General features: G+C 30.5%; 1 protein-coding gene across 1 annotated transcript in view; it reads right to left on the bottom strand.

Moving 5' to 3' along the window:
- The window catches only part of LOC108747485 (homeobox protein orthopedia-like), a 47874-nt gene that overhangs the window by 4208 nt on the left and 30599 nt on the right, over positions 1-13067 (bottom strand). The window contains exons 4-5 of the mRNA XM_018484995.1: positions 5132-5306; positions 3547-3711 (exon numbers count right to left, since the gene is read on the bottom strand). Of these exons, the coding sequence (XP_018340497.1) occupies positions 3547-3711; positions 5132-5306 (340 nt within the window). The remainder of the gene's footprint in view (positions 1-3546; positions 3712-5131; positions 5307-13067) is intronic.

Raw genomic sequence — 13067 nt, 5'->3', positions numbered from 1 at the left:
GAGTGAGTGAGTGAGTGAGTGAGTGAGTGAGTGAGTGAGTGAGTAAGAGAGAAAGAGAGAGAGAAAGAGAGGAAGAGAGAGAGAGGGAGAGGTCAAATGGAACTTCTCCGATTAACTAGGAACCACACCACGTTGTTGGCTTACATTGCGGTGCTAATCATCCATTGGTAACCGAAAAATAACGCTCTAGTCTAAAAGCTATTTGCTCTAAGTATTATCCGTGAATAAAAGCATGTAGCTGCGAACCGAGACTGCGGATTCGCACACCAATATGTTCGTGGGACGCCAATTTTTTTTCTCTTCTCGAGTGATAACGCTTGATAATTGGCACCATGCAAATGTTACGCGTGTATGCACACGCATATATATCGATGTACTGCACCTTGCGAAATTATGTTATGCCGGAGGATGTTTTTATCGTGAGGACTTTAGAAAAGTGAAATGTTAAATTTTGTAATCTTTGTAGCAAATATATTAATCAATAATATTGTGTTACTAGGTTTCTTTTTCTCAACACCTGAATATTTTTTTGCAAAGCATAGATTCCCTTTCATCGTTTATGCTTGTATACAATTCTAAATGACATATTCAAATAATAAAATTTATTTGCAATATTTAATGTTTAAAAAATTATAATGAATTACGAGTTTTCTGTTTCTTGAATGATGACTCTTAGATATTTTTAACTGTGCTAAAAAAATAGATTACACAGAGTGATAGTATATTAGACATTACGAATTTGCGTTATTATATAAGAAATTCAAAGTGGAGTTTTTAAAAATTCAAGAGTGATGAAATTTTTGATAAGCATTCTTTTCCTTTTTCAGTATAAAGCCTTACAAGAAACACCTATAATTCGTTTAGAAACAAAGTGTTATCTAAGATTTGTTATTCAATGTAAATAATTCATCCGATATTTTAAAAAAGGAATTTCAATTCAGTAACATAATTACCGCTGGAAAATTGGCACATTTCATATCAATTTCAATATCTTGCCTTTTATCTATCGTATGAATGACCTCCTATTTGTTGAAAGATTTTGATAAGCTCGCGAACAGAATTCGTAATCGCATTAGATCCATTTTCAGGGTTGATGACCTGTATTATTACATGGCAAATACCAATACGAATAAATCTATTTAAGCATATAATGTATTTTGTGAAAACGGCGTTCACTTACGGAGTCTTTCTTCAAATATGTTTTTTTGCTGAAAAACAAAAAAAGTGAAAAGATAAAAAAAAATATTCCGTGGGACACAGCGATGAGATTCCTTTTTTTTATTATCGGTTACCTTATTACCAGTATCGCGCAAATTCATTATTCCATACAATTTAAGCGCTAAAGTCTGAGTTATCTAAAAAAAAATTGCCAGATTATCATTCAAAAAGCTCTGATATGCGCTTTAATCCTACGTAGACATTCCGAGTTTGAACAATAAATAACGCTTTAACGAACATAGATCTCATTCTGTGTTTAACAGTATTACATCACAAAATGATAACGATAACTACCGTCTCAAAATCTTTTTGAATCTTAGTATTAAAATTTATTCCAGGGAGATTATTGAAGAGTACATCACGTTACTTCACAAAGGGCACAATGCGTTTTGAATAAAATCTTGTTTTCACACTATAATATGAAATCTTGTGTGGAAGTTACAGTCGAGATGCGCTGAATAGCAATTTCCGTGAAAGAAGAAATTTCACACGCGATTTATCCCCTTGAGTATAATATCTTTGAGGATACAAGGTCCCCGGGTGAGGTGAAGCGTAACTCAACCAAGACAGGTTGCATCGAGATGTTATGGTAAATATACAGCGAAAGATCTCGCACCTAGGTGTGAGATCGGGCTTGAAGTTTGCCTGCGTAAACAGACGGGAGGACGGGGTTTATGTTTCTGTCTCAAATTCCTTACGTGCAGGCGCATAACCCCTTCGAACCTTAATGCACCGTAACGTTTAACGACTTCGTCAAAGAGACTTCCATGACGCTGTTTGCACATCGTCTTTTAGAGGACCACGGTACCAAAAGTTTGGCAAGACGATTATCGGCACACGTATAAGCGGTCGGGTTGACGGGAACGTTAAGATTCTCCTGGGTGTGCCTATTCGCATTCGCACATGTGTCGCCAACTCAGCACCGATCCACGCTACTTGAATAAGCAACGATGAAAAACGTCGAAACATGCAAAACATTACGTTCGCTCTGTGATCGTAAAATGCTTTTCACGTCTAGACAATCTTTCGCTTTCTCTCTCTCTCTCTCTCTCTCTCTCTCTCTCTCTGTACACGTATTCTGAAATTTACTTTTGAAAGGACCGTAAACGGCGAAAGACATAATAAAGATACAATGATCAAATTGATATTAAGAATGTCTCTTAAACAAGACATATTACACCTCCTCAAGAAAAGTGATACAAGTAAAAAATACAAAATTGTTCTGGAAAGAGAAAAGAAAAAAATATTAAAACTAATTTTTGTGACATTAGTACTTTAAAACTGATTATTTATCTTAAATTCATAGCACTTAAATTCATAATGTTAAGTTATACTTTGGAATTTAAATTATTTTTAAGTAATATATTTTTATAGATCGTTACTATTTCTACTCAATATGTCGTTAATTTAATTAAAACACGACGTTTAATAATTGTGAACTCAAGAAAATATATTAAATTTAACTCACTTTAGTTTATTATTTACTAAGCATATACATTTATATGGACGTTATTAATTATAAAACTGAGCAATTCAGTTATAGAAATAGATTGATTTACATTTTGACATACATGGAAGCAAGCATGAAGATTAATAACAGCAAAATGTTATTTAACTTAAAGGTTATCATTGATTTTTTAATATCTAATAGTGTATTAATATAATAGTTAATCATAAGTTTATTAGAGCTAATCATAAATTTGTAAAAAGAATTGATACTGCAGTTTAGAATGGGAATCAATCGCATCTTTGCAAAAAGTGACCATAAGTTGAAATTTTTCAGATTTTGTTTTATATTTGGATTGTGTTCTGAATTCATCAATCTTTATTAGGAAAAATGATGACACGTTGAATAGATAAAAATTTAAAAAAAACCAAAAAAATAATATAAATAAAAATAAAAATAGTTTTTTAGACGTACATACAACATAACATTATAAAAATTACAAAATTAATATTTCAAGTTTCAAAGGTTAATTTTGTTAATGTTATGTTACATACATACCTCTAAAAACTATTTTTATTTTAATTTATATTATTTTTTTGATTTTTTAAAAATTCTTATGTATTTGAATTCAACGTGTTATCATTTTTTCTAATAAAGATTGATGAATTCAGAAGATCAATCCAGATATAAAACAAAATCTGAAAAATTTAGACTTGTGGTCACTTTTTTTGCAAAGATACGATTGATTCCCTTTACTAAACTGCAGTGTCAATTCTTTTTACAATAATTATAATAGATGAAAGTATATTATTTTGCCAAATCATGTTTTCGTCGGGTACCTGTTACGATAATAAACTGCTGTACTGCTCGCGGTAACTTACTGATAGAATTGAGTCCGTAGTTGGTGTGGTAGACGGATTGCGATGGGCTGTTGATCGGCAGTCCGGAGTTGCCGAGACTAAGGCTAGAACCTAAACTTCCCGTGCTTTGTTGACCGAGCTGCCCAAAGCCACTCATCGTCATGCCGCTTTGCAATTGTCCAAGACCTACGGAACAGATGAGCGCAAAATTAAATAATGAGCACAAGGGACAATTAATGCAAGGTTGCGTGACGCGAGGGGCTCGCAAAGAAACGAAAAGAATCGTTCAGTTATCGGTGTCATTGTCAGTGCAACCGTCGGTGAACAACCGTAGCACCGATAATACGCAGTAAGTAATTTCAGCTGTCTCAGCCAGTGGACGGGCAAAATTAAATTAGGAGGCAAGCATCGTCGAGACTTCGTCTATGAGAATTGGTGTTTCCTTCTCATGTTGCTTCTTCTCCCGTTAATGCGTGAACGAGATGCTAATCATATCGCGCTTTAACTGACATGACGAATCATGTGCAATTTGCATAGACGCGGATAATATGCTTCGATTAAATCGTGAACGAAACGTGCTCTTTCAGCATTTCTTTATTACACTTGCGTTCTAATCTCGGAGTTACTTCATCTTTTAAAATAATATTAATTTTCTAACATACGTGCATATATGTATACAGAATGAAAACATATTTGTGAACCAAGTAGATTAAAAAAGTTTAGACTAAATGCGGTTAAAATATTGTACATGAAATTACCAATAAAGAATAACTACGAATTTCAAGTACGTCGTTAACATTTGGAAAAATATTTCACTAGTTTCATTGATCACTAATATAAAAGAATAAAATTTCTTGACGCTTGAACATAATTATTTATTTATACAATGTTTAAATATTCATACTCTTTCAAAACTATTTGATTTTGCAAAAATGAAAGAGATGATTGCAAAAGTGTAATATCGACTTTACTTAATTTCTCTTTCTCTTCTCATTGTCAGTCTTCTATGTATTATCAAAATAGATTGTGTAAGTATTTCATAAGACAACAGATCAATTTAAGATGTCTAATTAGAACTTTAATGAAGAAATGAGAAAAATACGCAAACAAACTAAAATATTATATTTTTTTCTCCATACATTTGGTACTAATTTAACGCATTATTTATAATTTTGGATTTTTAAAATAAAGCAAAATGAAAAATTAAAATGAAAAAAGAAATAATATTATGAAAAATAAGTGGTTTGTGTAAATATAAAAAGTATTTAACTAACATAGTTAGCAATCTACTGACATTGCAGTATATATTATATGCATTATGGAATATCATCGATACTTTATTAGTGATGTGACATACGAAATTGATAGCTGCTACGGAAATAACTGTCAGAGGAGACAGTTTTTTAAAGCACTTCAGGAAATTCTGGTATAAATCCTCATTTTTAAACATGCACGGTAATAAATATCGAGTCCTTGCGAGTAATAATGCAGGCGATCGAAAGAGCGTTTCCTGTCCTGGCCAACGTAAGCGGACAGATAATTTCTTTTTTTTTCTTATCTTGCGTTTCTTGGTTACGGTTAGTGATACAAGCTATTGATATCTGACCTGTCCCCATTCCCCATCTGTCCGCAGGAGTATGAAACATTCCGGTGCATAAGTCGGAGGTCATCGGTCCGAAGGGAGGCAAACCGTGCGACGGTAGCAGCGATCCCGAGGATCGGAACACGTTGGTTGTCTTCTTGCGCTTCTTCCACTTCGCTCGTCGGTTTTGAAACCATACCTATAGACATACACAAGGAATTGTTATTAACAATCCGTTGAAAAAAAGTATAATTCTTAAAACTCTAATAGCGTGGAAAACGTTTCAACCTTTTTCACAATTTGCGACATATTAAATAACGAGCCAAATTTCTCGGGACACCATTCCATTCATATAATGTTAAGATTATATCCAGTTTAAGTTATTTTTAATCGTTCTATAAGTCGTCACTGCTCTTACTCAATATTAACTTAACTCAAAAATAATAGAGTATTATATAAACAGCTTAATTTAAGATATGTGTTAAATTTGACTTACACACATACACAAATTTAGTTTAGTATTTACTAAGTGCATACGTTAATATAAATGTGTCTTTTAACCAACTATAGAAATGGATTAATTTACGTTTTTGACATTAAAAAATTAAAAATAACAAAATGTACGTTATTTAACTCAAGGGATTAACTTACCATTATATCCCTTAATATATGACAATGCACCTAACAGAACATCATTAGGTGTATAAGCTTCAGCGCTTAGCATAGATCTTTCATCAAATATTGCTAATGCATGCAGGAATAAGTAAAGTTAGTAAGAAGTAGTAGTTTTAAAGAAAAAATAAAGTTTTAAAATTTTTATTTTTTTTTATTTTTTCGTTTTAAAAGTAATTTTATTGCAATGACATCGTTTTGATTAAAACGATAGTAAATACAATATAATTTGGACAATTTTTATAATTTTTAAAACATTTATTATTTTTTGAGCCTTACACTCATTTTTTTATTTATTTCTAAATTTTTTACTTCTTCTTTTCTTTTAATTTTTGCTGCGAACTTGGAGACTTTTTGTGTACCAATGTGCCATGGCAAATTAGTTAAAAAATACCTTACTCTAAAAAAAATATTAAATCTTACTTTTTGTCACATTCGTTCATATAATAATGTTTCTTACATTTTCACCAACAATATTCATTATCCTTTTTTTTTTTAAACTAATTAAAAAAAGAATAAGTTTCATTCATTATTAAGTACATAAGAAAATTATGGAGTTAACTGTTATTCTTTCTAAACAATATTTTTGTTTCTGACGTGATCGAAAATCGCATATATCCGACAATTTCTTTACCCGTCCTCTCCCCCCGCGATAAAACTTTTTTTTCTCAACAGGACGCAACCAAATCCAACCATTGCGACGGTAAGATGTCCCTCGGTGTTACGACAATATCTTCGACCCCACCGCGGGTAGCTATTAGCCGACGTTATGAGCTGTTGATTCTGGCCACGTAGTGGCCCCCTAAGCTGCCGGGGTCCCGGGGACTTGATTTATTGATATCGCATGCAAAGCCCGCCTCTGTGTTCTCCGATATACCTACCCTCGCCCTATCTCGCCACCACCACCATTGCATCAGTATCAACGTACCACCACCACTACTACTATTGCACCTCTCTCTCTCTCTCTCTCTCTCTCTCTCTCTCTCTCTCTCATTCTCTCCCGCTCTATCCTTCTCCGCAGACTATAGTCCCTTTTCTGGCACGGTAGCTCGCACTATAGCCATCTCATATGTGCCTATAAATTAGTACTTTAGCATTAGAGCGCGAGATGCGCGCTTGCGCCACCATACGCACCCGTACGTACCATACCACACACGCAGCGAGACACACACACTCACGCACACAGAGAAGAGTAGCACGGCAAAGACCGAGAGGGATGGCGGTACGAGGGGTAGGTACACCCTACGCTAACATACGAGGATTATACGAATCTAATTGGATATATGGGATTTACACGCTCCAGTATATATATCTCGGGCATTGCAACGAAGCGATTGTTGCATTCTTATACTCAAAGATCCGTTAATATCTAGCACAAGATTTCGGATCAATTCAAAACAGGATGTTAGTATCTTTAATTTATCGTGTGCTGTCGCTTGAAGACTTATCAGTTTCGAATCATTAATTTTTTTGCATATATTATATAGTTTCATAGCCGTTGACGTCTTCATCAGTAAAGCGATTACTATTATTTAGTATTTTTAAAATTTTTATCGGATTACGATAATGCACGTATAACAACTTAATTTTGTAGCATTGTAATAAATGAACTACGTGAAATTTAATGATTACTTAAATAACTGACTGGTGATCTTAAATAACTCGATATAAAATCTGTTTATCTTTATTTCTAATCTTTTATATACTGACTTATATCTTAATTTTTAATTGAATACGAACAATGATGTCATTTTTGGTTAAATTAACGTTTATCGTTCCGTGATATTTGTCGAAGGCTCGTAACAGCTGGCGGGTCTCTTGACTCTCAAGGATGGACGCTCGTGACGAGAGAATGGCATTAGAGCTGGGTGGTGTTAAGTGCATTGGGACCGAATCAGCGTCTATATATCAGTCAATGGCGTAGAATCGAATGCTCTCCTCCATCTCCATAAAATTCACTACATCCTTATAAAGGCGGATATGCCTACGATTTCGCATATGTGAGTGCACATTTCTCTTTGCTGATATCACATTTGTAACTTCAGATGTAAACATACGATGATTTGATTAAAAAATTCATACAATTTTTAAACATTTAGATATTTATGCATAATTGTAAAATTGTTCAATATAATTTAACGTATTTATCTAACGTATTATTCAAATTATTGTTTTACAATATTCGACTACCACAAATATTTAACAAATAGATATTAGGCTAATTCAAAATTTAGTTAAAATTTAAAACTTACATTTACTAATTGCCATAGTATATTAGCAGTACAGATTTCAATTCTTTATACTTTTTAAAATATTTCTTCATTTTACAATAAAAAATATTTTAATATATTTTTTAAATTTATTTCCATTTATTTATTATTAAGTCTTTTTATTGATGTACATATATAAAATGTGTATATCTTTGTTCCTAAATAAATAGATCAAATAGAATAGATTAAATGTATGAATAAATATAAACATATTTTTGATTCAAATAAAGCATATTTATTAATTATTCTTCAAAATGTCTAAGAGAATTAGAATTTTATTATAAGTGTTTTTCATCCTCTAATTTTAGATTTGCTTTTCATCTTTTAATAAATATTTTTCTTAGAATTCTTTATAATTTTTTAGAATTTTTATGTGAATTCAGAATTTATGTACAATTTCATAGTTTTTTAGCAAAATTTTCAGATTTTTATACAAATAGAAACATTTTTTAAAGTTACTGAGAAAGTCTATATCTTCTCTAAAATTTTTCATATAGAAAAATTTTGAAATGTAAGATTTTTAACATTAAGATCTCTTAAACATCACAATGGGAACAACACTGTTAAATTTATAATATCAAATTATGTATATTTATTCGAATTATTTTTAATTATTTCTATAAGTCACCACTGCTTCTACTCAATATGTCATTAATTTTACTAAGACAATTTAATTCAAGAAATATATTATGGTCACATTTAGTTTATTATTTACTATGCATATGTTAATATAGACATTGTTTACTTTGAAATTAATTACATAAATAAGTTGATTTATATTTTGATGTATATGAAAGTTAAAACAAAATAATATTTAACTTAAAAAAATATGAGTTACTGTTGCTCCTTTGATATCTAACGATGCACTTGAATACAGCATATCCAACGCAATTCAATTGCTTATATATAACTTTCACAAAAATAAACATATTATAATCAATTTTTTTTTAAATCAAAGTGCTAAATATTATGGAACATAACGGTATCAAGTATCTTTATTAATAAAGAAGTTATTAATAATGGGAAAACATTTAAAAAAGGAAAAGTGAGGTATGTCATAACAAACAGGTGTTTAAGGATTAAGATCTCTCAGTCTACAATTTTTTTATAAAAACTTATAAAGCCTTAAGATACTTAAGATACTCTTCCAGAAATCTTGATCAATTTAAAATAGAATTTTTAAAAAAGAATTTAGAATTGATTCTTGAAAATATTATGAGATATTGTATTATAAAAATTTTTTTACCAAAATCAATCTATATATACGAGTATTAGCAAAGCATCAAATAATACAAACATCAATGATATTATATATATAAATATTAAAGATATCTTCAATTTTTTATATTTTTGATACAATAAGTTTTTTATATCTTCAAAATTGTTTAATTTCTACAAAATTCAGATTTTCAATTTTTCTAATTTGTACAAAATATAAAATTTTTATCTATCAATTATATATACCTATATTATTTTATTTTAAAGCAACTCTGACGTGCAAGCTTTTAAGCAGTCTTTTCCGGAACCACGTCGTCTTTGCGTCGATGAATCGTCTCCTGACACGTCAATTTCACGGTAGAATTACGATGAAACCGCGACTAAAAGCCCGTGGATAATCCACCGTTACACGCCGATATGGTCCACACAGAAGAGGGAAAAAAGCAGAGAGACTGCCTACGCGCAAATCGCGCATTATCACGTATACCCTCTATCTCGCGCACAGGTGCATCGAGCCTACACACATATGGCAGAACTTCCGTTAATTAACACTGGCGGATGCTAATGACTTCTGTTACGAAATAACAACGCACGAACGAGTGCTTTCGATGAGCGTGTCCGATACCGAAAAGCCGTGCAACCGATGAGTTCTTTGTACGTATATCTGAATCAAAGATTCACATTAGAGAACGATATTGGAAACATCATAGCATGCGAACAAGTACGCAAATTTCGAATTTATATTTATAATAAGTTTACATGTTTAATATCGTGATAATATCGTAGATAAATTAAAGCAATTTTGATACATCGAATGCATATATAGAAAATATAAAGAAAGATTTCTAGAAAAGTTCTATAAAATTTCGAATAATAGAGTCAACAAAAATAATCGTTCTTAATGATAAAGAGTAACGACAGCTAAAAATACATGGAATTTTCATAATTGCAATCAATCTAATGTCCACGCTTTAAAATACGTGACAGTTCCTTTTGGAATCAAATGAAATCGACAGCCCCAGTGCTTTATATACTGAAACTCTTAATCAATTGATTAAAACAGTTTAAAGATATGTATGTTGAATTTACTTCATAATGTCATTAATCAAGCTTAAAATTTAGTTCTACCAGAAATGCAATCGTTTTATTTTTAGTTTTTTAAATATTATGTTATAACGCATTATTAAAGAATTTAATTTTAACACACACACACACACACACACACACACGCACACACGCACGCACGCTCGCACGCGCACACACACACACACACACACACACACACACAAAATGCAATATCAGTATTACAAATATAATTTCGTGTGTTTATTAAGGAATGATGAGTTATTAATTCTTCTAAAGTATTAAAATATAAAAAAACAATAATTACGCATAACAAATAATGCTAAATGAATCAATATAAAAAATATTAGTTTTAAACAAATATTATCATGAGCTTCATTAGTAAGATTTTTATTTAATATACAAAGTGTCTCCAAAAAAGATTACAGACTTTAAGGACATATAGAACAATACAAGATAAATCAAAAATCCTAATACACATAGGTCCGGAAACGAATGATTGCTAATATCTCTTAGTTTTTGTTTAAATTTAAATAATAAAGCATCGGAATTAGAATAAACAGATATATTTCGATCAAATCTGACAAACTCAACTTTGAATGGTGCGTAACCTTACTTATACTAAGTTACTTATACTAAGTTACTCTTCAGAAATTCACTCAGAAATCGGCTCAAAATTTGTAAACAAATATCAAGAGATCTTTGCAACCGTTTTTAGACCTATACTTATTAGGACTTCTTGATTTATTTTTTGTTGTTCTATATGTTTTTAAAGTCTGTAATCTTAAATAATTAAAAGAACTTGATAGATTAAATAATTGGAACTGAATTTATTTCAGCATAAAATAGTTTGTCTATTATGTAAAAATTATATATTAATAAAAAAAGATAAACTTGATTTTAAATCAAGAAATTTTTCTTGCTTTTTTTATCTTTAACGTTAAATATTTAAAGAGAGAAAGAGACAAAATATTTAGCTATTACGTACGACTCATTTTTATCGCACTGTTAAATACATATTGAACGATTTTACAAAAGAATTTATCAAAGTTTTGATCTCGACAATATTTCACAAACATGTCAATATATTAAAACATTTTATTCTATATATTTATTTATTACAATAATGACACATCTTAAAAATTGTGATTCTTTTAGTTACTTGGAGAAAAGAATGGTAGCATAAAAAGAAAAAGAAAAAATATAGAAAAATTACTGAAAAATTACATACTTTTATTCTTCTACAATCAGTTAATACATCAAAATTGTATTTTAAAATTGAAGTTAATTTAGTGCAACATTTTAATGAATAAAAATATTTAAATTCATTTTCTAGAAAATTTAATTTTTTTATTTTCATTGTAGCAAATGAGTGATATATATTATTATGTATTTAAATGTGTCTTATGTGTTAATAAACGATAACCAATAAGTGCTTCATTATAAGCGAGTAAATCAGAGAAGGGTATTCGAAAAGGAACAACTGGCATGAATTGTAGTTGAACACACCTTTCGATGACTAAGATGCCCTGACTGATGCCTTTTCATAAGATATAAGCGCTCTGGCGAAGAGCGAACCGGCGCGGCGGGTCAATTAGGAACATTGCTTTTTAAAAATTGATCAATCACTGCTTCGTCGGCGCGGGGGCGCGTGCGCCATGGCAGCTGTTCCCAGGAAGCACCTGGGATCAGGATGAGGGTGGATACGGACGTTGCTAGTTTCATAAAATCGACATCGACTCTTCTAGTAATCCGGCTGTTCGAGATCGCGGGCGGATTTCGAGTTGTACGAGTTGTATTGCGAAATATGGTTTTGGTAAAAATTCATACATACATATATTTCAGTAGTGCCACAAAAAAACATATGACAGCTAAACATTTTTCTTCATAAAACATGCGTTCTCTTCATAAATTTTTAATGTTTAAAATAATAACAGTTTCTTAATGATTGAAAATAAATTAAAAGTAAAATAAATAAAATAAATCAATTATAAAAAGTTTAAAAGTAAAAAAAAAATAAACTATTTACCTTTCTATTAAAGAACGATTTTTCTTTTATTAAGTTATAATTTTTATTTATTTGTGTTATTTATGTTAATTTATCAATACAAATTTTATATAAAATAGTAATTTCTATATATTCTTATTATTATAAATTTTATTTAATAAAAATATCTTAATATCTTAAAACCTGTATTTAGGGAGAATGTGATACGCTTATTTATATTTAGTGCATATTTTCTCTTCCTGCATGATAAAAATCGCCATAAATTTACCCGCCAACATTTTTACACGAGAGGCTTATGCAAATTTTACATGACAGACTATTTACATTTATAATTTGCTGTTTATTAATTTCAGAATCAAGTAATTCCGTTCGTTAAATGATTTATTTTCCATCGTTGAACGCGTATTTGTGATAATGGTACTACTCACAATCGATATTTCAATAACGATAATGCATTATCAAATCGTATAGATTTCCAATAGAGTTATAAAATTTTATAGGAGCAAGATACAAATTTTTGTCAATAATATAAACAAATTTTTATCACTATCCTCTTAATGATGTGTTTAATTTTACTCATAAGAGATTGTAATTATATTTTTATTTAATATCTTTAAAATAATAATTAATTCATAACTATATACACATTTGTGTGTGTGTGTGTGTGTGTGTGTGTGTGTGTGTGTGTGTGTGTGTGTGTGTGTGTGTG

This window comes from Trachymyrmex septentrionalis, unplaced genomic scaffold (assembly GCF_001594115.1).
Source record: "Trachymyrmex septentrionalis isolate Tsep2-gDNA-1 unplaced genomic scaffold, Tsep1.0 scaffold108, whole genome shotgun sequence".
NCBI classification, from domain to species: Eukaryota; Metazoa; Arthropoda; class Insecta; order Hymenoptera; family Formicidae; genus Trachymyrmex; species Trachymyrmex septentrionalis.
This window is presented reverse-complemented; position numbering and strand designations above follow the sequence as displayed.